Genomic DNA, 26,886 nt, shown 5'->3' on the forward strand with positions numbered 1-26,886 from the left:
GCTCGAGTCCCAGACAATGGTTACTAACTCAGAATTGAAGCCTTTTGGTTTCCAGACATCTTGAAGACACGTGAAGGTGAGGGGGGGAAAAAACCAAAGCAACACTAGAGGATGGGATGGAGAAGTGAAAATACTTAAGAAAAAAGAAGGCAGTGCCTGAATCTTGTGTTGATTATTGGCCTAAGTAACTCTATTATTTATATCTTGGTTTACTACAACTCATCACATTTGTTATTTTGAGAATGATCTTAATCATGTCCACCCCATGGATCTGAGAAGGTAGGACCCTGAAGAGTCCAAGGGAGCACACGCCCCTTGTTTCCCGGGAACCTTATGTATGATGTAGTGAATTCACTCAATACACACACATTTGAAGTTTTATTTTTAGAAGTTACACGTATTTTTTTAAAAAAACTTCTTCTTTTATTCTAACTAATATTACTATTAATTAGAACATTAATTGAAGATATTTTCACTTATGATAGTTGAAACCAAAACTTTGTGAGGCTAAAGCGATGAATCATCTTCGACTCTTAACAAAAGATGTTCAGATACCTGAGGATTCTATTTCCCAATCTGTATTGAGACCTGTAACATTCAAAACCATCACAAAGATTCAGACACTAAGCTTATTTAGCTAACATAAGTTTATGCATTCTGTATATTCTGCTTCATTTTTTATTTGAAAAAGCACATGTATGTTAAAAAATAGTTTTGATACAAACTAGTTATAAACGTACCTTTAAAAGGTCAGACTTTGCATGGGTATGGGGGGATGTTTATTAACTTTCAGCATACATTTCCTCTTTCTGTAAAATCTTAGATTAGAAAAGCACAGATTTTTGGACTTCTCATTTGCCACTCCTTTGAGGTTAATTAGACACCCTCCCCCTCTACTAAAATAAAAAATAAAATCCAGCTTTTCTCAGTAACAATAGAAGTGCTGCTGCTTTTAAAATATTGTTTTTCTTAAAATACGTCCTTTTCAATTACATAAATATTTATTGCTAGCAATACAGGGAATGCTTCTTGGATGTCCACGTCTATCTTAAAAATTCAGCACTTACCCTGGTATCAAAGAGAATATAGGCAGGAGTCCTATTCATGCCTTCTTTAAAAAAAAATAAAAAGGTCAAAAAATACCATTTCCTACAATATGCTGTATTTCATCATTCTAAGAAGCACATTCTTAAACAGCTCCAAAATCGGGACATGTCTTTAATGTCACAGATGTCAGCTCATCATCAACAGGCTGGCCTCTGGCTCTGCGCTGCTTTCCTGCTCCAGAAGGAGCTCCGGTTTTCCCAGCCCTTCTCCCCAGCCTGGGTCCTCGCAGCTGAGCCGGAGCTGAGCCGGAGCTGAGCCAAGGGCCCTGGCCCATGAACAGAGAGGGGTTTGAAACCAGGCAAGCACGCCGCCCGCGGGTGAGGCTGTGGTGCTGTGTCACAATCCCGTGTGACACGGGTTAGACGCTTAGTTGGGTGGACGACAGTTAAAGGACCGAGAAAGGCACTGGGTCAGACAGAGCTGGTGGTGCTTTGGTGCTCCTTCAAAGTGCTGTACAGCGAGCATCCTAAATCTGAATGAAATAGGATAATTAAAAGTACAGCCCAAATCAATAATTGTATCTCTAATGATACAAAATGACCTGTGCAGGAATTCTGAGTAATGTTGTACAGTCCCGTGCAGGTGCCTCATAATTAATAAGGAAACCAGACAATAAATCCACTGTAACCTGGTCCCTGCCCACAGACCGCCTGTGCACCCCAACCCTGCAGTAAGAATGTGATATCCTGGAAAACAAAACTAAATATAATCAGGTGCTCAAACTTTTATTTTAATTCTTACAAAATACCATAGAAATGAACCCAAACTAAACAGGTATGTACATGTACATATGTACAAAATTTTACTTCTGAAAAACAATCTATAAAAGTAGATGGTTAAAAAAAAACAAACTTAAAAGAAGATTTAAAACCAATACTATGAAATTAATTTCTTCAAAGTAAAAAAACAGTAATTTGAAATTGCTGGTTGTAGTAGGCTTTCTAGACTTATTTACATATTTTACTGGGGCCAGATATATAAAGGAGTTTCTTTTATTTTAGATTATCTTCAGTTTCATTTTATTTCATCAAATAATCCTAATCTGTTTCCCTTTACAAATCCTGCAACGTGAGGACACGGCACAGGGCACAGGAAGTTACAGGTCAACTTCGGTCGTCTTCTTCTTCTTGACCCACAGGCCGGAAAGGCAGTGTAGTCTGTCCTCTTTCAGGGTCAGACATTCGAAGGATTCTAATCAGTTTACTTGATGGAAGTGAACTAGAGGAAGCAAAATTACTCAGATTACTAGGAAAATTTTTTCACATTAAAAAAAAATGCTAATACCCCCTCATGAAAACACCAATCTACTGTATCTGCTCATGTGGGACATGCTGACTATCCGGAGTTCTAGGAGAAATATAATTGGCAATAAATAAATAATTTGTTTTCATTTTTAAAAATTAACTTCCCGCTAAATGCTGTGGGCTTTTAGTTCAGAAGAAAAAGAAAATGAGGAGATTTATATACCAACTATTTCTAACTCTTGTTCTTATCTATCCAGGAAGCGGTTACCTGAATATTCCCAATCACAAACTGCCATCCCCATAAGATCAAGTGACCACTTGAGAGGCAGACTATGAACACTAAGTGACACAACGCCCGACACCTTGTAAGTGCTCGATACCTGCTGACTGACTGCAGAACAGAGCTCTTTGGTTAGAAAGACTGGTAGCATTAAGTCACCAGGAAAAGAGCCAAGACTAGGGAAATCACGAACTGTGTCTTTAGTCTAAACAGAATTTCCAGAATTACTTTCTTAATGGGTCATGATAACCACAAAGGAACAGAGTCAAAAGAGAAATAGTAACAAGTCAATAATCATATTCCAACCAACTTGCTTCTGTTATGGAAGGGAGAAAACACAAACAAAATTTTAAATATCTGAAAAGGAAAAATTTTCTAAAATCTCCTGACACAGGAACTGATTTTTCTTTTTCTTGGTGATTAATGTATTTGCATTTAAAAAATTAAGATAATAAGACATTTATTTCCCCTTTTTATATACTCGATGTATATATTCACAGAAGAATTTTTTAAAGTTACCTCATGCTTTGAGGGGTAAGCAAGATAAACTGTCTGAAACGCTGGGAATCTGCCATCTTGAGTATCATGTCCATTGCAATCCTCCGGTTAACCATGTCCTGAAGAAAAAGTTAGAATCGCTGTTGCACCAGTCATGTTCCTGCAAAAGCAGCATTCTGCCGGCTGTTACAAACCGCCGCATTTTTATCCAGGGATCACCTATTACCTTATCCGTGATGCCAAACTATTCATACAGGGAAAGAGAATATCCAAAACTATTAAGGGAAAATAACTGAATATATCTATCTTCCAGGTAATTTCTACAGTCAGATTATTTGTAAGTACAGCTCTCTCCCTCAAATGTACTTACCAATTAAAATAATCAGTGAATATTCCAAAGATACAACTAAATGTTAGAGAATGAATCTAATTTGTACAGTAATAATAATTAATCCCTCAGGAGAACAATATCAAAAGTGACAGCTATAAAGTTACTAATTCTCTCAAAATTTCCCTCAATGATTAAGGTGTTTTAAAACTTCTGCCCCTACCCCATCACTTTCTACAATGCGTACAATGTGAACCCATTTACTCATTTATTTAAGATTTCATTTATCTATTTGACAGAGAGAGAGAGAGCGTGCAAGTGGGGGGAGCATCGGGCAGAGGGAGAAGCAGACTCCCCACTGAGCAGGGAGCCCGACTCAGGGCTCGATCCCAGAACCTTGGCATCATGACCCAGGCCGAAGGCAGATGCTTAACCAACTGAGCTGCCCAGGCTCCCTGAACCAATTTAAATTTATAAACCAGTTCCTCGATTCAAACTTTAAAATAAGTTAAATGGCATATCAGTGTATATAAAAATAATGCTTCATTATAACAAGTTTTGAAACTAAATTAAAACTGTGGGCTTACGTTTTCTGAGTTCAAATAACAATGAGAAAAAAAATCAAAGCACCTCGAAAACTCCTGAGAAGTTGAAAACATAACCAAATGTGTTTATAGGCATGTATCTTTAATGTCTATCTGAACCTTCCATGGCAGGACAGCCTGGTGGTTAAGAACACACTGTTTTGGAGGCAGGACCAACGTCCTGATTATATTGCTCAATGGCTTGTATTATAGAAATTCTTTCCTCTGGCGTATCTGTAAAGCAGTCTAACTTAAAGTTAACAAAAATAACGAGAGCTTGCACAAGCAGAATGTTGTCCTTTCAAAACATTGCCCTGAAGGCCTATCATTTAATAACAAAGCTGCCAAACCACCAAAATATATGTATTTGCTTCTGATTGATTTTCAGAACTTGGGTACATTTTTCTGAATAATTCCAATGGGGCAAAAGGCCACTCTGATTAAGAACCTCTAAGTTTCTGAATGAGAAAGAAGTTTTTCAGAATTAAACCTGACAAATAAGATGGGTGATAAGACTGCAAAATGGCATTTCAAACAAAATTGAATGCCTGGTAAGAACAATTCTCTTCTGTGATTTCTGAATTAGCTCTGAAGCCAATTCTCAGAGGAATTTCTAACCAATTGCAGCAATGGTATCCTAGGGGAGAAATGAGACTGAAGGATTTGGTTATATAGGACTCAGGTATAAATTCCACGAATGAGCACTTTGTAAGTACTTACTATGGGCTAGGCATCAGGTAGGTAGAAATATCATCACATAGTTGGTAACTTCAGAGTGCAAATGTATAAAATATGTAATAGTAAAACGTATATAATATAAAATTACATAATAATATGTTTTATATTATAAAATATAAAAATAATAGTATGAGTTGGTGTAGGCTGGTGCCGAGGGAGCCCTGAGAGGTTCCTAAACCCTGCCTGGTGGTCACAAAGGCTATATAAAGGTCGCATCTGAACCGAGTCTGGGAAGGTGAGTAGGGCTATGACGTACACAAAGGAGACACAACGGGCAGAGGCACAGTGTTTGGAAAGTCACAAGCAGCTCAGGACAGCCACAGACGTGCAGAGACACTAGCTCCCGCAGGATCTCACGGTTACCCAAAGAATTAAACATTCGTCCCGGATAAGATAATTCACTGCCACAGAGTCCTAAACAAGTAAGTGACCATGAGCAGATTCATTTTAGAAATATACACCTGGCCACCCAGTGAGGGAGGGACCAAGGAAGAAGCAAGATTAAAGTCTGGGAGTCTGGGCAGGAGGCAGTTACGACAGGTAGGGGGTGAGGAGACAGGGACAAACTAACAGGAAGGAGCAGAGACTCGGAAGGTCAGGCGTGATGGGCAAGTAAAAAGTTAGGAAGGATCACAGATACATCAAAGGTCTGGCAGTGAGAGGTAACCGGGTAGGTAACAGCAATTTGCCACCAATCAAAGTAGGGGATTCAGGAAAAGGAAGAGGCTCCGAGCGGAAGACTTGCTGAGCTTGAGGCACGGCTGTGCCTGATGACGTCTAACCATGGCTGGACATCTGGATCTGGAGCGCAAGAGAGGTGTCAGGACTCAGATCTGCTAGTACCCGGATGTAGGTGGTAGTGCCGGGGACTGTGTGTGTGTGTGTTAGTGTGTAGGTGTAGGTAGGGTATGGCACCCAGGAAAATCAACAACAGTATAAAAAACAAAGAGGATCTCACACATTTAAGGGGAATGGCATTAGAGGAGGCAACTTGGAACACACTAGAAACAGAAAAGAGGAGAGCGGAAACTGGCAAGAAGACACACATAGGAGACAGAAGAGAGGTCTCTGGTGCCAAATACTTGAAAGAATTAAAGTAATACTAAAAGTTCATTGATGATCTTTGCTACACAAGGTTTGCTGGAGTATTGTAGTCTAAACCCAGATTACAGTGGGCTTAGGAAAGAAAAAGGCATGAAGAAGTTACACAGCCTGGTTAACGGCTGGTTGGTGAGGGCTCACACTGCCTCCGCCATCGTAAGTGCATTTACACGTAAGACCTCACTGGAGCGTCTCACCGTAACCCTGTGAGGTAGGAAAGATTAATGATGCTATTTTATGCATGAAGAAACCGAGGTCCAAACCTCTGCCACTGCTCCGGGGAAGCAGTGGCAGAGGTTAATCCTTGGTTTATAATTTCCAAGTCAAATGTTCCTGCCCCTTGTGTGGTATCTGCTGCTCTTCTGGTCCAAGCAAGGGTAAGGGAATGCTTACCACTGTGAGAATGGAAGGTAGAACAGGCTAGGGAAGAGGCAGAAGCCCAGGACAGGGTCTCTAGGGTAGCAGGGAAAGCACCAGAATTCTTAGCTCTTCCCTACCACCTCTCACAGACTAAAATGTCATGGCAGGATCCCTTCTCTTATGGGCAAAACTAAAGAAAGAATTGCTTCTTTTCAAAATACACATTTCCAACAATAACAATTTGAGAATTCAAAACTTAACACTACCATGTAGACATCAAACTCATCCAGGCATCTGAAAGGAGACTCAGCAATGGACCACAGAGAAAGAATGAAGCAAACTGTGGAAAAAGAACGTTCTCCTCCGGATAAGGCTCTCATGTCGTTGAAAGCAGCTTTGTTTCCCTCTCCAGGCTGAACCTTAAATGAGTTAAAAAACAAAGTGGAGCAAAAATCAGACTAAATTCTTTACAAAAAGGTGGCTAGCATTAGAAAAGAATGGGTTTACAGTAAAAATAAATAAATAAATAAATAAAATCATTTAGTGATATGGAAATGACATCTACTTAACAATATTAATTCTGATCCATAAATGTGGGATTTTTGTCTTCTTAACCCGCTTTGGTTAAATTTATTCCTAAGTATTTTATTATTTCCAATGCTACTGTGAATGAAATTGTTTTATTTCTTTTTTCAAACATTGCTAAGTGCTAAAATAATCTTTCGTTACTTGGATTACAGTGACATCTAGTGGTTAAGCTGCTTTAAGTAATTACTGAATGTCAAAAAGACGACAGAACCAAACTTAAAGCAGCTCACACTGGCCAAGGGATAACAGCAGCAACGAACCGAAATGGGTAAAATCTTTTTTAAAAGTTCCTCTTAGTAAGGGCTCAGAGGGACAATAAAAAGCAATTAATAAAATTAATAACAAACTCTTTTACACAATATCCTCGGGGAGACAGTATAAAACAACATTAGAAGGAATTCTATTTCATTTGGACAGAATTCCAGACATACATGCATACCCATAAGGTGGAAAAACGGGGCACCATCAGCTTGTCTATCATAAAGTTTTACCATATGTGTTTTAGCCGACACACATATTTTTCACATCCACTATTTGAAAAGTATGTGTCTCTCAAGTAGCATTCATTTACAAAAGGGTTATAAAAAATTCTGAATTTAAACATACACTGAAATTTTTATCATCCATAAGTCTGCATCTATGAGAATCTGAACAAAAAAGCAACTAAGTAGTAAAAAGCCAAACCAAACCAACCAACCAACCAAACTACTCCACATAAAACCAAGAACTAACTAAGTAACAGGATGTGGTCCTTTGCTCCAAAATTGTATTTTGTATCACTTCTAATAAATGAAGCCCTAGGTTAATTGTGGAGATCTAAATTTTACCCCTGATCTATTATTAACTTATCATGGGACTTTGGTCTCAGTTTCCTTATTTGTAAAACGAAGACTCTAGAACTAAAGGATTCTTAAAACGGTAATATTCTTTTCGAATAACAGGGGTGATAATGTCAGAAGGGCTAGCTTCGGTTGTCCTGTACGGTTAGTTCCGGGGATAAATTATCCAAACACTCCTAAGAGTTTCTTCTTTTTTTCATTTTTATTAGAGTATAATTCATATACAGTAAGGAAGATAAAGCTTAAGTTTTCAGCTCAATTACTTGGTTAATTACTCAGATCAAGACACAGAACATTCCTAGCATCTCAGCAGATACCCTGTGTTCTCTCCCAGTCACTATAAAACCCAAAACGTAACAACTATTCTGACTTCAATCACCACCATTTAATCAGGTGATTTTTTATCGGTTTTTGAAGAGTTCTGAAGAGTGGAATTACTTTCATAAACACTGCCAGACAGGTTTCCAAATTAGTTCTATCAAATTATACGCCTGCTGGCAAGGTATGAGAGTTCCAAGTCCACACCCTCACCAACACGAGATGTTATCGGTGTTGCTGTTTTGGTCACACTGGGAGAAGTATTATAGTCATTTATTATGGTGTAAGTTCATATTTTTCTTTTTTCCTTCTTTCTTTTTTTAGAGAGGGAGAGAGGGGAGACGCTGTGGGGAAGGGAGAGAAAGAATTCTAAGCAGACTCCACGCAGAGCATGGAGCTTGACGTGGGGCTCGATCTCACAACCCTGAGATCATGACTGAGCCGAAATCAAGAGTCAGACGCTTAACTGACTGAGCCACCCAGGCGCCCCAAATTCATATTTTTCTGATGAATAATGATACGAAGCACTTTTTCAGGTACTTATTCACCACTTGGATACTTTATGAAGTTCTTCTTTAAGTGTTCTGACCATTTTTAAATGCACTGTCATTCTTTAATTATTATTTTTTAAAAATTTAGATGAGTCTTGTGTGTATGTATTATAAATTATCATTTATTCTAAGTATTAAAATGACGTATAAAATTTATGGCAACTAAGAGCAGTAAGCAATTACTTAAAAATTTTGCCCCAATTATTTAGAGCGGGTGGTTGCTCTTGACCACCTGAATACATAATTTTTAATGCTCTCTCTCATACTCCCTCTTTCAACGCATACAACCATGACAGAATCCACAAACACAGACTCTGCAAAGTTGAATATGGTGGCTTTGTTTTTCCAAAAGAGGCTGGATCTACAGACACCTTCAGAAATAAGTACAAAGACAATTACAAGGGATAGAACATTCTTCTGAGAAATCCTTTCTAATCCAGAGTCTATGGACTTTCTAAGTCTACAGTAACTCACATAATTTAAAATGCTATATGAATTCTAAAAAGAAACCTGTGGAGTGGAAAGAGGGTAAACATTTATCACTGAAAATAAAATTCCCAGCTATCTTCTTGGTGGCTGTCTGGGGGGGGAGGGACGGTGTACAATGGCAGCGTTAGCCAGTGAGATCAATTTAATTTTCAATACTCTGGCAAACACTAGCCTTAACTTAAAAGTGAGTTCTTTGTTTTCCAAAGACAATAGATTAAAGCTTATCAATATATTATCAAAAGAAATGCAGCAGCTAATTCTCCAAATAAGCAGCATACAAAGAGTTAAGACACTTACCGATATGCTCAGAGTTTCGTTCTTGTGGTCAAAATTCATCTTTCCACAATAAGCCCGCTGAGACAGTAGGTTGTCAAAGTACAATTTGCATCGTAAAGTCAAACACCTTGGAATAAAGAAATGGGGCACATTAAAAAGAATATAAAGATAAAAAACCGTATATTCAGCATGATCTTTACACCAGCATGTAAGACCAGAGAGAAATATGCCAAGATGTTAACACTGGTTGCCCATTTAATAGGTAGGATTTTAAGATTTTTTCCCCTTGTCTTTATATTTGATTTGTGTCCCCACATTTTTACCACTTCATTTCTTTTTATAATAAACAAACATCACAGAATGAACAAAGATGCTATCCCATATTTAATATATTCGATTACATTACAGCCAGTCCATATGACTATATCAATCAATTCAAGCAATTTATATGAGGAATCACCCTAATACAGAAGACATAAATCTTGTTCTTGAGACATTAAACTCTAGAAGTGTTAAGATAATAAATAAATGACCTATTCATTTGCATATCTCCTCTCAATTTATGGAGACATTAAGGGTGAGGACAATCTCTTAATTGTTCTGTACCTATAATACCTTACCCACAGCCTGGCACAATGCAAACTCCATTTATCACATGGCATTCCACCTTAAGGAGGACCTTTCCTTCCTTCCTTCCTTCCTTCCTTCCTTCCTTCCTTCCTTCCTTCCTCCCTCCCTTCCTCCCTCCCTTCCTCCCTCCCTCCCTTCCCTCCTTCCTTCCTTCCTTCCTTCCTTCCTTCCTTCCTTCCTTCCTCCCTCCCTTCCCTCTTTCCTTCCTTCCTTCCTTCCTTCCTTCCTCCCTCCCTTCCCTCCTTCCTTCCTCCCTCCCTTCCCTCCTTCCTCCTTCCCTCCTTCCTCCCCTCCCTCCCTTATGTATGTATGTATGTATGTATGTATTCCCTTTTCTATTTATCAGGATGGAGTCACAGATTCTTATTTTATTCATGGGGTTACCATCCATTCCTGCCCTCACATGGGCCCAGGTTTGGCCAGTGGGAGCCTCTCCAGGCTGCCTCTTATGTCCCTTTATCATGAATCCCCGTGTCTTCCGAGCACTTCCTTACTTTCTGGCAGAGCAAGAGGCTCATCTGTACCTTCTCTGCCCAGCTCTGGAATCAGCCATTTCTCCAAGGGGGGGGAACGACATTTACAAAATAAGATCTAGATGGGAGGAGACTTCCTATTTTTCTTAACATCTTTGCTCCTTAATGACACTAAGGTATTTCTTCAGAGTAACTACATTTAATCTTCACCCCAGAAAATATTGATAGCTTGAGTTTTCTTTCGTGACACAGCAACCACAGCTAATTGGTTTTCAGAACTTTCTCTTAACTTTTCTTTCTTCCACTACTGATAAGTATTCTTCAACTGCTTCCATACATGGGATGTCTAAGAGAGACTGTCCTCATAAAATGGCAAGGTTCTCCAGTGTAAAGAGATAAACAATTTTAAAGATTTGATCATTCTTATTCTACTCCTAAGACTGGATAATGAAGATAAAACATGTCAGTGGTGAAGAAACATATTAAGGTAATAAACTATAAGATGAGTACCTTTACATACAATATTTTGAATATAAATTTTCTGGATAACTATAAAAACAATCCCCACTGCTTCTGAAAAAGATATAGAAATAGGCATTGGCTCTAGTCTTAGCCTGACACATACAAAACACTAGACAGAATAAACAAGTTTTCAGACTGGATATCAGACAGTACAGGCAATTCCAGTCAAAATGATCTCTAAAATAGGGGAAACGAATGAATCGAGCCTTACAGATGTCCCACATCACTACTTACAGAAAGAGTGAAGGGAAGCGAAAACCCAGGCGGAGCCTGGATGTCTCCCTGTTAGAGAAGACAGAGCTGGGAGTCTGGGGAGGCCAAGCTGCTCCAAGTCTCAAAGCCTGGGAGCACAGCACAGAGAGAACTCCAGAGGACAGACAGAGGGCGCCACGAGTCTCAAGCTGAGAACTCTCTCCGCATGTGTGAGGGTGAGGCAACAAACATCCCAAAGCAGCAGAAGCAATCCCCACAGGTCACCTGGAGCTGGGAACAGTCCCAGTTCCCACAGGCAGAAGCCTTCTAACTCACAAGGTATCAATGGAGTACCCCGAAGGGCATTGCTTCACAGGCAGGAAAGAGCTGGTCCTGGACCAGCCGCTCAGGTCCCATTTAATGAAACTTACAAGCAACCTCAAAAGGATAAAAATAAATCCTATACATGTGAAGTCCTAATAACATGCTTACAAAACTGAAGGACACATTTCAAAAACTAACCTACAGTTTAGTTAAAGAATATGACCAAACATGCAAAGCCTACTTCTCTTCTCTCTCTCTCTCTCTCTCTATATATATATATTTTTAATTCTATAGTCTCAGGATTATAGAGTTTTGGGTATAAAGACAGGTAAAAAGCAGGTCATTGAGGGAATGACACTGGGAAAAATAGAGGTTAAGTGCAAAGACTAGGCCTGTCTTGACTCCAAGTAGGTCAAGGGCCATCCCTACCTATAAACTGACCTCTGGTTTATTTCTGTTGTTTGTGATTTTCACTGGCGTCAATCTATCCCTGAGAGTATTTCCAGGTACATATAATATCCAGTTCCTCTGATCTTGTGTTCATTCTTTGCACCAATATATATCAACTTTCTACTATATTTCAGGTACAGTAGTAGGTACCGGAGACACAGCAGCAAACAAATCAGAGTCTACATCCATGATCATAAACTGAGATACTATCTCAACAGGTCCCATCAAAAACTTGTATCCCTTAACAACACGCAGTGTCCAAGAGTGCCACAGGCTGTTTCAAAGCCAGGGAGCTCCCATTCAAAGGACCTATGTGAGCCGAGACTGAACAGCCATCTCTGAGTTACCTAGTAAAGGGTATCTAATGGAGTAGAAAAACTGGATAAGCTCGCTTTTTAAAAGTCTCTTCCAATCCAGAATTTGCTGATTAAATCACACGACCCTAAGTAACGGCCAATAAAGGAAGAACTGGCAGTTTCTTCTACTTTTTTTTTTTTTTTTTTTTAAGATTTTATTTGACAGAGAGAGAGAGAGACAGCAAGAGAGGGAACAGAAGCAGGGGTAGAGGGAAAAGCCAGCTTCCCGCTGAGCAGGGAGCCTGATGCGGGGCTCTGTCCCAGGACCCTGGAATCATGACCTGAGCCAAAGGCAGACGCTTAACCAACTGAGCCACCCAGGCGCCCCTGGTGGTTTCTTCTTTAACTGAATTGTGTAAAGTTCTTTGAATTTAATTTTACTATTTACAAGGGATAATATGAAAACAAAAAAATATGAAAATGTAAAATATGTGGTAATATTTTTAAATGCACTTACCTTCTAAATTGTTGATATGTTTTGTATCTATGAGTCATTATTTCTTCCAGCAATTTAATAAACCTTTTTAAAGTCCTTACTTTATTATCCAGATCAAGATAGGTTTCTCTTGCTTCTTGATACTGCCTGTTTTATGAAAAAATATTAATTCAGTAAGTGTCAGTCGAAGAAACATAAAGAAAAGTAAAATCTCAAATATTTTTAATGGGGAAGAAGGGAGAGTGCAGGGAGTGCCAAGGGGCCCAGCAATAGCAGGTGTCCTGTCTCCAGGCAAATTATACTCCCAGAATAAGCACATACTGCCCCGAAGGGAAAGCGCTGCATGCAGAGCTGGGCAGGAGACAAGTCCAGGCCCTGGAGAAGGCAGAGAAAGTATACGTGAGGAAAGTTCCTGGGGGGAGGGGGTGGTGGTGGTGGCAGAGTGGCAGATCTTGGAAAATGCCAGCAAATATACACCTTCTAAAAGTGAAGGGATCACACCAGAAGGCAAGAAGTGTTTCCCTTAGTGACAGACGCCAGTGCAAGAACAGAGGAACACAGGGTGAGCATCAGGATCTGCCAACCCCAGCCTGAACAAGACAAGGTCAAGGAGGCAGAGAACCCAGGGTCCCTCAGAAGTGCTATTACAAAGGGCAACAGCTCACTGGTGGAGCAGAGGAGAGAAGGTTCTTGACCGAGTCTGAAAGGCATCCTTGGCCAAGGCTCCAAAGCTCCCCAACCCAAGCTCATTCAAATGCCCAGTCCAGGAAAATCCACGTAAAAAATGAATAACACAAAAGGTGCAAGTACAGTCTCCACACACAGATGTTAATGAAAGAGGCTTGGGAGAGAGCAGCACGACGCCCCCTACAGACAAAGAAAACTCATCAGAACAATATGGTTACAAAGCTGATGAAAACTGTAATTGAAAACCACGAATTAAAACAGAACAGAACATGACATAAGTGCTACCAAGAAGAGACACCTCAAAACAGAAAGAAAAGAACTGAAAGAATAGATGAATCAAAGTACTCAGAGAACAGAAGGTGATAACCAGGAAAGAAGCAGCAGCGAGTCGGAACCTGAAGAACCCAAGCTGGGGGAGAGAGGGGGTTGGACAAAAAAGAACAAAGATATGAAGGTGAAGTGAGGAGATGATGGACAGGGGAAAAGAGATCATGCAGAAAACACTGACAGACACAGAGATCAGAAACGAGAAAAGCAAAACCATGGGGGAAAAGGTACCATGGTTAGACAAAATAACTAGAGAAGACAAAGGACATCCATGTGTGCAACAAAGGCCTACACAAAACCAACGAAAACAACAGCACAGAAAGTATGTAAAAGTAAAATACAAACGAGAAATTTTAAGAGATAAGATAAATCTACAGATAAAAAAAAAAAACAGTGTACACCAAGGAAAGGATCCCAGAATCTGACATTCTGGACAAGTTACATCACTCATCATAAACAGATAGGAGAAAAAGAATGTTCTATCAGGTTGAACTATCCCTTCAAATTCAAAAGCTACAGAAAACAGTTTTGAACATGCAAAAACAAAGCCCATTACTTCACATGGCCATTCTTAAGGATGCAATTAATTATAAGACAAACAAAATTTCAAATAGCTACGGAGCCCTTTGGAAAAAGATAAACTACACGCTTCACACCAAAAATACAGAAAAGTGAAGAAGTACATAGAAAGTTCACAGAAAAAGATATAAATAAATGGTCCTTAAGGCATAAAAAGATGTCCAGAGTCAGTATAAGTGAAATGGAAACTAAAATTACATTGAGCTATATTTTTTCTTTTTTTTAAAGGCAATCTACCCATTGCCAAAAAAGAATCTAAGGTTATCACACGTTGTTTAGGATGCGGGGAAACAGGCTCTCAGGCACATTGCCCTTGGGAGCACAGACAAGCACAGTCCCTAGAAGGGAGTCTTCCAAAATGGAGTCGGTGCTTTTAAAACACCCGACTGTACAATAAGACACATGTACAAAATTATTTACTGTGATCACCATTTATAACAGCAAGGGATTAGATTACAATTCGACTACCCATCAGTAGGAGATGATTCAATACCATGTAATTATAAAAAGCAATGAGAAAATGCCCGCGCACTGACATAAAAAGTCTCTACAATGTATCACTAAATCAAAGAAAGCATCTGTACAACCGTTTTTTTACTGTGCTACCTCTTGTATCTGGCAAGAATGAAGAATAACATATGGTCCCATTATCTTGCATTCACATAAACAATGAAAGCATAGTTAATAAATTTAATTAGATAAAAAGAGAGAAAAGTGGTAGAGAGGAGACTGGAGAGGAAGCAGACACTTTTCGCGTTGTGCTCCTTTACACTGAATTTAAAACATGAGTGGGAAGGCCCTCTCAGGTCCTCACTTCCAAGATGACCGAGAAAAGAAGGAATAATACTGGGCGTGCCACCAAGGGCCCCTCCGCTGCACCAGCTGCGCCCGTCGTGCAGACCGGGACAAGGCCATTAGGAAGGCGGCTATTCATTCGGGACAGGGTAGAGGCCGCCGTGTCAGGGACACTGCCAGAGTGAGTGTCTTCAACAGGTGTGTGCTGCCTGAGCCGCGTGCGAGCCAGCCAGTCACAGCAGGGCAGCCAGGCTCCGCTCTTGGGAGGCACCACAGGACCCAACACCCCCACCCCGCTGTGGGCCCGTGGGTGCTGCCCCTCGACCTCCAGTAAGGCTGGTGGAAGGAGCCAAGTCCCTAAGGACTGAAGAAAAACTGTTCCCTGGAAAAAAAGTGGAGATTATACTTTATTTGTGTGTGTGTGTTTACTTTTAAAAAAATTTTTTTTCTTTTATTTAAATTCAATGAACATAGAGTGTGTTATTAGTTTCAGAGGTAGAGGTCAGTGATTCATCAGTCTTATATAACCCCCAGTGCTCATTACATCCTGAATGTCCATCACGCAGTTACCCGATCCCCGCACCCACTTCCCCTCCTGCAACCCTCAGTTTGTTCCCTATGCTTAGGAGTCCCTTACAGTTTGTGGAGATTATACTTTAAAAACAGAACAAAACGTGAGGTATAATCTATTTTAAAGAAAAACTACTCTTACTGTGTTTGTTTCTTCCCATTGTTTTTCACTGTTTCTGACAACAGAACTGAGATCATTCCTGTTCCTGAACTTTTTATGATGAAAAGCTCCTTCATAAAGTGTAACATGTAATCTACTATAATTCAACCAGCATCCTACAGTTGTACACAATTTCTAATTTTCCAGCATTATAAATAATGCTACAATAAACATACCTGGGCACAAATTGCTTTTCTCATTTTGGATTATAACAACAAAATTACTTGGCCAAATTGAAATTTTTGGAGGCGTTTGACATAAACTGCCTTAATGCTTTTCAGAAAAACTTTAATAATAATCACATCTAACATTTTATGTACCCTACATATTGTTTCTTATGGACTAACTCATTTAATCCTCATAAACACCCTACAACTATAGGTATCCCTAACTTACAGGTGAGAAAATACAGGTTCAGAGAGATTAGGTAATTTGCAAAAGTCCCATAACTGGAAATAGAACTGCAATTCAAACCAAGGTACTCTTGCTTGAGAAACTGCTTTCTTAAAAATATCCATTTCACTGAAATCTCACTGACATGAGACTGACTTTTTTTTTTCCATCTTGACGTACATGAAAATGGTTTCTAATGGTTCTGATCTGCATTTCTTTTAATTGCTTGTGAAGCTGAACATTTTTGTCTGTATGAATCTTATAGGTATAAAATGGCATTTATGTTATAATATCACTCTATAATGAATTTTGTTATGATTCAGAAGAAAAAATGTTAGTTTATTACTTTTCTTTTCTTTTTTTTTTTTAAAGATTTTATTTATTCGACAGAGATAGAGACAGCCAGTGAGAGAGGGAACACAAGCAGGGGGAGTGGGAGAGGAAGAAGCAGGCTCATAGCGGAGGAGCCTGATGTGGGGCTCGATCCCATAACGCCGGGCTCACGCCCTGAGCCGAAGGCAGACGCTTAACCGCTGTGCCACCCAGGCACCCCAGTTTATTACTTTTCTTAACGATTTATTTATTTGAGAGAGAGAGTGAGTGTGTGAGTGGGGGGAGGGGAAGAGGGAGAGGAAGAGAGAGAATCCCAAGCAGACTCCCCACGGAGCACGGGACTCAATCCCATAATCCATGAGATCGTGACCTGAACTGAAATCGTAAGTTGGACATTTAACTGACTGGGCCACCCAGGAGCCCCAATGAGTTTATTATTAATAACACACATATAAAAAACTAGCTTGGTTTATAACTATAAAACTAGCTTGGTTATAACTTATAACTATAAGCAATACTCAAACCAAATTTAAGATTTATATATAAACATTTATTTTTTATGTCTTAATAATATATATGAATAATAAAGTAGAAAAGCTACCAACCACTTACCTCATTATCTCCTCTCGATCTCCATGACTAGCATGTTCTGCTTGTATCTTTTGTCTTAATCTATTAATTTCTTTGTCCAGAATTGATGCAGATTTTTTTACTTCTATCCGTTCTGGGCAGATTTGTCTTGCTTGTGACATTTTCTCCTAAGGTTATAGATGTTTAATATCTTTAAAACTTGTCTTTGATATAGTAATTCATTGTACTACTTGGGCCCACAAACGCAAAGTAAAATTCTGAGCTTAGGATCAGAATTTTAGATTTTAATTACTTTTACTATCAGTTTATTTCTTTCAGCCTTATATTGAGAAGAGAGTCTAGACTCTTTATAAATCTTTGAGAGAAAATTGCATTACTATGCACAACTTTAATAATCTGTAAAATCTCCGTATCTTCCTAGTGAAACAAATTTAAAGTGGCAGTTATGAAAGTGTGGCACTTTTCACAACTGAGGTCAGACAGCTTTCCGTGTTTTAGGATGGGCTCTGAACACCAAATAGTACTGAAAACACAAACAAAAAGACTGTTGTATTTATAAAATATTTAAAAACTCAAAGCACCTTTACACATAGTACTTATTTTATATTACAACATTCCATATAAGACATAAAAAGTGAGACAAGAGATCAGAGCTTAAAGCATTTTCCTAAGAAGAGCTGGAATCCATCTCTTCTAGTTAGACCAAGTTTGCCTTCAACGTCTCGTCTAAAAACGGGGCTGCTGCTGACAGCTGCAAACAAGGGTGTGTAGTAAGCAGGAGCTGAATTCTAGCCCAGTCTACACCCATGCTACTCGGAGGAACCGGTGCCTTTTTCTGACATAAAGCTGCTATCCACTTGCCAACTGGGCATTGAAGGAGCTAAGCAGGTGAGACCAAGTGTCACTTTCTGAATCACTCGGAGGCATGAGATTAGACTTGCTGTCTGAGCTAAAGCCTTCCCCATGGTGAGCGTTCTCACCAGTTCACGGAAATAGCTGTCACTCTATACAAAATGGATGTTCAGACTACGTCTCTGTATTTGGAAAGGCGACATTAAGGAAAACACTTCAACAGCCCTGACTAAGGTGGTAAACAAAACATAAAGAAAAATGCTGGATAACCTCTAGTTCTTTTTCTTTCATATCCAGTTCTCGTTTCTTTTTATTTAAAGTATCCAAGTGTTCTTTCTGTTTTTCCTCGTAATGCCGCTTCCCTCGTTTTTGGTTATCCACTTCAGAATCAGCAAGGTTTAATTCATCCTGTTTGAGGAAAGCCAAAATAATCTTTAAAGAAAATATTCTTTTAGAAAAAAATTACCAGCATAGGTACAAAACTGACAACAAATCGGACAGGGTTATGTGTTAGAGGCAAGTGTCAGAGCTCATAGCCAGGTGTATGAATGGAAGTGGGGGGTTTCCATAAATTACGAAGTCACATCCTTATATTCAAATCCTAACATGAAGTCTCCATATATTATGGTGCTTTCAACTTTACTTTTGTGAACAAGGTAGTTTTGTGGAAAGTCACAAAGTGTTAAGCTTGAAAAGACTTACAACAATGCAAGTGCTGGATATTTCCAGAGGTGATCTGGCTTTTTAAAGAGGTGAGTCAGCGTGGAAGAGAAAAGGATGCAAAGAAATTTACCACTGACTTCTTTAGTCATCATTCTGGAAGTATAACCTTACAATTTTAGCACAAGCTGTAATTGTAAAGAAGCTATCCCAAGACCACCTTACAAATAAATAACAGTGGACATGATAAGGTAAAGATGCATATTATAATGAACAGCAACCCCTAGAAAAAGAAAAGAGCTGTGGCTTAAAAACTAGTGGAAGAGATCATAAAAAGGAACACTAAAAATTACTAGGCTAATCCCAAAAGAAAAACAGAGGAAACAGGAACGAGAACAATTAAAACACAAATAACAGCTAACCATTTTTTAAAGATTAAGCGCTTCCTTTTTTCTTTCTCTCTCTCTTTTTTTTTAAGATTTTATTTATTTATTTGACAAAGAGAGAGAGAGAGGGAACACAAGTAGGGGGAGTGGGAGAGGAAGAAGCAGGCTCCCAGCAGAGCAGGGAGCCCGACGCAGGGCTCAATCCCAGGACCCTGGGATCAGACGCTTATGACTGAGCCACCCAGGCACCCCAAGTGCTTTCTTTTTAAGACCAAGTACAAGGCAAGGATGTCTAGTCCCATTCTACTCAACACTGTATTGCAGGCCCAGGCTAATTCAATTAAAATGTATAAAGGAAATAAAAACCGTAAGTATCGTAAAACCACATTTAAAAAAAGATGACTGGAGCGCCTGGGTGGCTCAGTCAGTTGAGCACCCAACTCTTGGTTTCGGCTCAGGTCATGATCTCAGAGTTGTGGGATTGAGCCCTGCATGGGGATCTGTCCTGAGTGTGGAGCCTGCTTGGGATTCTCTCTCCCACTCTCTCTGTCCTACCCCCACTACCAAATATATAAATAAAATCTTAAAAAAAAAAAAAAAGGGATGATTACGTATGAAGAAATTTCAAAGGAAAAGCTTTTAAATTAATAAGTTTAGAAAACTCACTGGATACAAAGCCAAAACAAAAATCAGTAATATTTCTAAATGCTAGGAATAATTTAAAAATTGAAATCTGTAACATTCATTATAGCATCAAAAACATCAAACATGTACCCATAATACATAAAGAACTCTTAAAACGCAACAAGAAAGACACATAATACAAGTGAAAAAAGGGCAAAGATTTGATTAGACATTTTTCCAAATAAGATACACACATGAGCAATAAGAACATGATAACTGGCTCAACAATATTAGACGTAAGGAAAATGTCAATCAAAACCACAAGAACATTTCATCTTTGGGATGCCTGGGTGGCTCAGTGGGTTAAGCATCTGCCTTCAGCTCAGGTCATGATCCCAGGGTCCTGGGATCGAGCCCCAAGTCAGGCTTCCTGCTCAGTGGGGAGTCTGCTTCTCCCTCCCCGGGCCTGCTTGTGCTCTCTCGCAAATAAATAAAATCTTTAAAAAAAAAAAAAACATTTCACACCTAACAATGTGGTTAAATAGAAAAGGCACACAATAACAAGTGCTGGATTCCAAGGATGTGGAGAAACGGACACTCAAATGTTGGTGGTGGGAATGTAAAGTGGTGCACTTTTGGAAAATAGTTTCAGAGTTTCTCGAAACGTAACATAAGCAGGTAGCCCGACAATTCTACTCCTAGGTATTTATCCAAGAGAAAGAAAAACATGTACATGGATGTTCATAGCAGTAGTACCCACAGTACCATCAACTGATGAATGGATAAACAAAATGTGATCTACAATGGCGTATTACCAGGCAATACAAAGTCACAAACTACTGGTACACCTGATAAACGTTGAAACATTATACTAAGTGTTCAGTCACAAAAGACCACATATTGTATGATTTCACTGACATGAAATGCCTACAATAGGCAAATCTATAGAAACAGAAGTAGTGGTTGACAAGTGTGTATTCTGTCCACAGAATACAAGTCCTGAATATATTTTGTTAGATGTAAACAGAAACATTTCTTTTGAGGAACTGTGAAAGGTGTTGTAGTTTTAATTTCAGCATCCATGTGTTCATTGCTAGTGTATGAAAATACAATGGATTCTCGTTATGTTTATCTTGTATTTTGTGACTTTGCTAAACTCACTAGTTCTAGCAGTTTTCCTGTAGACTCCTTGAGGTATTTTTCTAAGTAGACAATCATGGCATGTCAAATAGAGTTTTATTTCTTCCTTTACAATCTGTGTAACTGTTACTTCTTTTTCTTGCCATATTGCACTGGCTAAAACTTCCAATACTAACTACACTGAGTAAATGTAGTGAGACAAACATTTTTACCTTCTTCATGCTAACTAGGTTGTTTCTGGTCTTTAATATGTTGAAGAAATTCTTCATTTCTATTTTTCTGAGGCTTTAAAAAAAATCACGAATGGGTGAATATTATCAAATATTTTTCCTGCACTAATTGATATATGATTTCTCTTCTTCAGCCTATTAGTATAGTGGAAACAATCTTGCATGTCCAGAATAAGTAAACCCCATGTGGTCACTGTGAATAACATATAAAAAAGATATTTATATATTGGTTTCCTAATGAATTATTCAGTGCCATAAATTTCCATCTCAGCACTGCTTTAGCTGCATTCCATACATTTTGATAAATAATCTTCATTTTCGTTTGGCTCAAATAATTTAAAATTTCTCTCAATACTTTCTCTTTGGACCCTGGGTTATTTAGAAGGATGTTAAGTTTGACGTATTTGGAAATTATCTATTAAAAGACCTTTAATTGAAGAACTTTCTATTAAAGATTTCTAGTATGAATGCATTATGATTAGGAAACACACCGTATATATAATTTCAATTCTTTCAAACTGTTGGGTTTTTTAATGGTCCAGGAGATGATCTACCTTGGTATACGTGCCACAGGCACTTGAAAATGAGGTGTATTCTGCTGGTGTTGGTAGTCTTCTCTAAGTATTGATTAGATCCTATAGGTTGATGGTGCTGTTCAATTTTCTAAATCCTTACTGATTTTCTGTCCTATCAGTTATGAGGGAGTCCTATCATATTTTGCAGGTTGTATGTTCGGTGCAGCTCTGCTGCTTTAGTGCACACACTCAGGATTGCTATGTATTCTTGGTGGATTAACTCTTCTGTCATTATATAATGTCCTTCTCTGCCTCTGGAAATTTTTTTTTTTAAGATTTTATTTATTTATTTGACAGAGAGAGACAGCGAGAGAGGGAACACAAGCAAGGTGAGTGTGAGAGGGAGAAGCAGGATTCCCGCTGAGCAGGGAGCCCGATGTAGGGCTCGATCCCAGGACCCTGGGATCATGACCTGAGCTGAAGGCAGAAGCCACCCAGGCGCCCCTGCCTCTGGTAATTTTATTTTGAAGTGTACCTTATCAGATTATAATATAGGTACCCCTGCTTTCATTTGATTATTATTTGTAAGATATACAAACTTCCATTTATTTATTTTCAAACTGTCCATAGGTTACACGTGAATTGACCTTCTTGAAGATAGCATATATCCTGGTCATGTTTTTAACTTAATCTGCCTATATCTTTTTTTTTTTTAAAGATTTTATTTATTTATTTACTCAAGGTTTAGAGAAAGAGACAGGCCTGTGAGTGAGAGGAGGGACAGAGGGAGATAGGAGTGTCTCAAGCAGACACTGCACTGAGCATGGGAGCCTGATGCAGGGCTCGATCTCATGACCCTGAGATCATGACCTGAGCCAAAATCAAGAGTCAGATGTTTAACCAACTGAGCCACCCAGGTGCCCTGTGCCTATGTCTGTCTTTCAATTATTTATTTAGATCACTTAAATTTAATGTAATTATTCATAATTAAAGCTTAAGTCTGTCATTTCATTGTCTTTTTATCTATCTTCTTTTTCCTGCTTCATGTGGGTTACTTGAACATTTTTTTAGAACTCTATTTTGATTTCTCTATATATAGTACTTTTGAGTGTATCTCTTTGAATAGCTTTTTTAGTGGTTGCTCCAGGTATTATATTTATATTATATATTCAACAACATAATGTACTGGTCATAATTTTTACCAACTTGATTATAAATATACAAATCTTACCTCCCGTTCCAGCCCTTTATGCTTCCTTATTTTTTAATATAATTGTCTTAAATATTTCCTCTACATATTTTAGAATCACTCAGACATTATTAAAATTTTATTTGCTTTTAAACATAATTTTAAAAACTCAAGAGAAGGAAAGGTCTACTGCATTTATGTATATGTTTAACTTGTTTTTCTTCCTTCCTGACGTTCCAAAATTCCTTCTTTTATTGTTTTTTCCCTGTTTAGAGAGCTTTTAGCCATTCTCTAAGAACAAGTCTGCTGGCAACACTTTCTCCAAGTTTTCCTCCACCTGAAAATGTTTCAATTTTTCCTTTACTGATAAAAGATATTTATGCTGGAATTAGATTATGGGTTGGCTGGTCTTTCCTTTCAGCACTTGAAAACTGTGTTACTTCCATGTGGTCTCTCTATGGTTTCTGATGAGAAAATGGCTATCACTCAAATAGTCACCCCACCGCCCCCATAGAGGTAGTTTCTCTCTTGGTGTTTTTTAAGACTTTGTCTTTAGCTTTCGAAGTTTGACTATGATGTGTCTTATTGTGGATTATTTTGGGTTTATCCTGTTTGGGGTTTACTCACACTTTCTTAATCTGTAAGTTCAGACTTTTGCCAAATGTGAGAAGGGTGCAGCTATTATTTTTTGGAGTACTTTTTTAGGCCTCTCCTCTTTCTCTTCTCTTTTAAGGACTCCAATGATACAAATGTCAGATCTTTGGTTATACAGTCTCACAGGTTCTTAAAGTGTTATTCATTTTTTCAGACTTTTTTCTTCTTTCTTTTGCTTGGTTTAGTCTATTTTCTCTCTGTTGTTCAGATTTATAAGGGACAATAAGGAAAGACTGTGAACAACTACATGTTCAATACATGTGATGAACTTCAATGAGACAATACAATCCCTAAGTAGAAAACTCAAATAGCTCAGTATCAACTAAGGAAACTGAATCCATTAAGAAACTACAGGCCACAAAGAAAATTACAGGCCAAGATGGCTTTGCTGGTAAACTCTATTATATGTGTAAAAAATAAATAATTCCAAATCTGCGAAAACTTTCAGAAAAGGGAAGGGGAAACACTGCCAAACTTATTTTATGAGTCCAATATAGTCATAAAAAAAAATCAAATATATCACGAGAATCAAAGACTAATGAATAAACATGGGTCAAAAATCTTCGTGAGGATGTGATATGTACATATATATTACATATATATAATATGTATGTAATATGTGATGTGTATACACACACACACACACAAATGGAATGTTAGCCACAAAAAAGAAAGAAATCCTGCCGTTTGCAACAACATGGATGGAACTAGAGAGTATTATGTTAAGCGCAGTAAGTCAGAGAAAGACAAATACTATATGATTTCATTGTTATGTGGAATTTAAGAAACAAAATAAATAAACAAAGGGGACAAAGAGAGGCAAATCAAGAAACAGATTCTTAACTACAGAGAACAAACTGACGGTTACCAGAAAGGAGGTGGTGGGGGATGGGTGAAATAGGTGATGGGGATTAAGAAGTGCACTTGTGATGAGCACAGGGTGTTGTATGAAGTGTTGAATCACTATCTGTACACCTGAAACTAATCTTAGACACTGTGTGTTAACTAACTGGAATTCAAATAAAAACTTAAAAAAAAAATCTTCGCTAAAATTCTGACCGATTTAAGAACCACCAAAAGAAGGTTTACACTGGCAGTTTGTTCATTTAGTTTGATATACAAAGGCTTGTACACTAATGCTCAAGGCAGCTTTATTTGTAATAGCCCCCAAACTGGAAACCCATATATCCCTCAATAGGTAAATGAATAAACGAACTGTGATACAGCAAATACAACGGAATACTACTCAGCAATAAAAAGGAATGAATTACTAATTCAAGTAAAAATATGGATGAATATCATAATCAAAAAGAATAACTTTTATTCTATTTACTTTCAAAATATAGTGTAGACATACGTGCTAGGCAATGTGTTATGTTCTGAAAGAGGTCAAACCAAAAAACAGTAAGGGTACATAATGTGTGATTCCATTATACTTAATTCTAGAAAGTGTGTAGACTATAGTAATAGCAAGCAGATTGGTAATTAGGGGCAAGGGGGCGGTGAGGAGAGAGAGTTTACAAAGGGACTTGGGGAAACTTGAGTATGAAGGACACACTCCATTCTCTAATTGTGTGGTTTCATAGCTTATACATGTCGAAACTTATCGAACTGTACCCTTCCATGTGTATTCACTATACATCAATTTTTTAAAAGTTTTTAAAAAACTGTTTTTAAAAGTCTCCTGATTTGGGGCACCTGGGTGGTTCAGTCGGTTAAGCGTACGCCTTTGGCTCAGGTCATGATCCCGGGGTCCTGGGCTCGAACCCCACATCGGGCCTCTCCCTCTCCTGCTCCCCCTGCTTGTGCTCTCTGTCAAATAAATAAATATTTAAAAAATCTTAAAAAATAATAGAAGTCCTGATTTAAGGACACCAAATTAAATTTTACTGTTTGTTGGTTTGTTTTTTGGGCCTAGCACTAGTCATACACACTGTGGTGATCACGGTCAGCCTCAAGAGTTAGTCAGAAACACAGAAAGAAACACCAACCAAAACAGTAAAAACACAGGATATTTGCAAGTATCCCAAAAGGAAAAACACTTGTGAAGTATCGAAAAACTGAAAATGTTTATCTCATATAACACAGGATATAAGCTATCTTCTATCATTAGACTACAATTTATTGCATCTTGTTCATACTGCTAAAAATATCCCCCAGGGTAGATGTCTGATTATAAAAGAGTTCTATTAAAACTAAAAACATTGTTACATCGAGGATGGAGAAAAGCTGTTCCTTTACTTCAAACAGAATTTTAAAAAATGGCTGCAACTGATGCAGTAGGAGATGTTACACTTAGAAAACCAAGTAGCTTATGAAACAGGACGGTTGAACACTAAGTGTTCGAGTCACTTGTGGGAGGACCTTTCACACTAAATAGGCCCACATTTGCTTCAGGGAGCCAAAGGGTAAAGTGTTTCAGGCCATGTTTGTGCTGGTTAATATTTCCTCCCCGCAACTGTGAAAGGTCCGGACTTAACTCGTAAAACAGGGTGAAAAGAAAGTGATTTTCTGATGTCACTATCCCTTCCTTCACATTTACCATGAGTGTTTGGGATGTCCTTGTGTACTTCATAAATATCTGTCCTGGGTACCATCAGATTTAAAACCAAAAGTGACGCGAGAGTATTTCATTTCATTTTATTGATGGAATGAAGGACTACAGATAGGAACAGCCAGTTAATGACTGTTAAGGTCAGGACTAGGAGGGATTAGGTCTAAAATTAAAGTCCGATTTAGCCCTAAATCTGTAGCACTTCTAACCTTGAATAAGTTAACAGCCTTTAAAAAACAGGCTGGGACGGCAGAAGGAACATAATCATTAAAAAATGTTATTCTCTTGGAGGTCTAAGGTAACTGCTTACTCAGTGACGTTACATAGATTGCTACAGTATTATTACTGCCACTTGTTTCATATAAACTTGTATCAATTAGGAGGTTTTAAGGGGCGCCTGGGTGGCACAGCGGTTAAGCATCTGCCTTCGGCTCAGGGCGTGATCCCGGCATTATGGGATCGAGCCCCACATCAGGCTCCTCCGCTGTGAGCCTGCTTCTTCCTCTCCCACTCCCCCTGCTTGTGTTCCCTCTCTCGCTGGCTGTCTCTATCTCTGTCAAATAAATAAAATCTTAAAAAAAAATTATGAGGTTTTAAAAACTATAAAACATTATCTTGGAATTTTTCAAAAGCACAGTCACCCTTGATCCAAACAAACTCTCTAGATCAGAAAGTGTGAGGCCTTCCTACTCTAATAACGCAGACCATCTCTCTTTGTAGGCTCGAGGTGGGTCACGTTCCCCGTCCAACAAATTTAACTTGCAACTAAAACTAAAGCATTAAGTTTGCAGTGTAAATCCAAACAAACTGTTCAAAGGGAGAAAAATAGTCCCTGTATCAAAATCAGTGACTATATATCTTTTTTTTTTTTTAAGATTTTATTTATTTGACGGAGGGAGACAGCCAGCGAGAGAGGGAACACAAGCAGGGTGAGTGGGAGAGGAAGAAGCAGGCTCCCAGCGG

The 26,886-nt window shown here is 38.5% G+C and overlaps 1 protein-coding gene across 1 annotated transcript in view; it reads right to left on the reverse strand.

The window, feature by feature from the left end:
* Positions 1-1,816: 1,816 nt before the first annotated feature.
* Positions 1,817-26,886, reverse strand: part of SMC6 (structural maintenance of chromosomes 6) — a 68,515-nt gene continuing 43,445 nt past the window's right edge. The window contains exons 21-27 of the mRNA XM_040622903.1: positions 18,242-18,379; positions 17,141-17,286; positions 12,706-12,831; positions 9,323-9,428; positions 6,507-6,659; positions 3,151-3,248; positions 1,817-2,325 (exon numbers count right to left, since the gene is read on the reverse strand). Of these exons, the coding sequence (XP_040478837.1) occupies positions 2,211-2,325; positions 3,151-3,248; positions 6,507-6,659; positions 9,323-9,428; positions 12,706-12,831; positions 17,141-17,286; positions 18,242-18,379 (882 nt within the window). The 3' untranslated portion in view covers positions 1,817-2,210. The remainder of the gene's footprint in view (positions 2,326-3,150; positions 3,249-6,506; positions 6,660-9,322; positions 9,429-12,705; positions 12,832-17,140; positions 17,287-18,241; positions 18,380-26,886) is intronic.

The sequence above is a fragment of the Ursus maritimus genome, unplaced genomic scaffold (genome assembly GCF_017311325.1).
Source record: "Ursus maritimus isolate PB19 unplaced genomic scaffold, ASM1731132v1 scaffold_6, whole genome shotgun sequence".
NCBI classification, from domain to species: domain Eukaryota; kingdom Metazoa; phylum Chordata; class Mammalia; order Carnivora; family Ursidae; genus Ursus; species Ursus maritimus.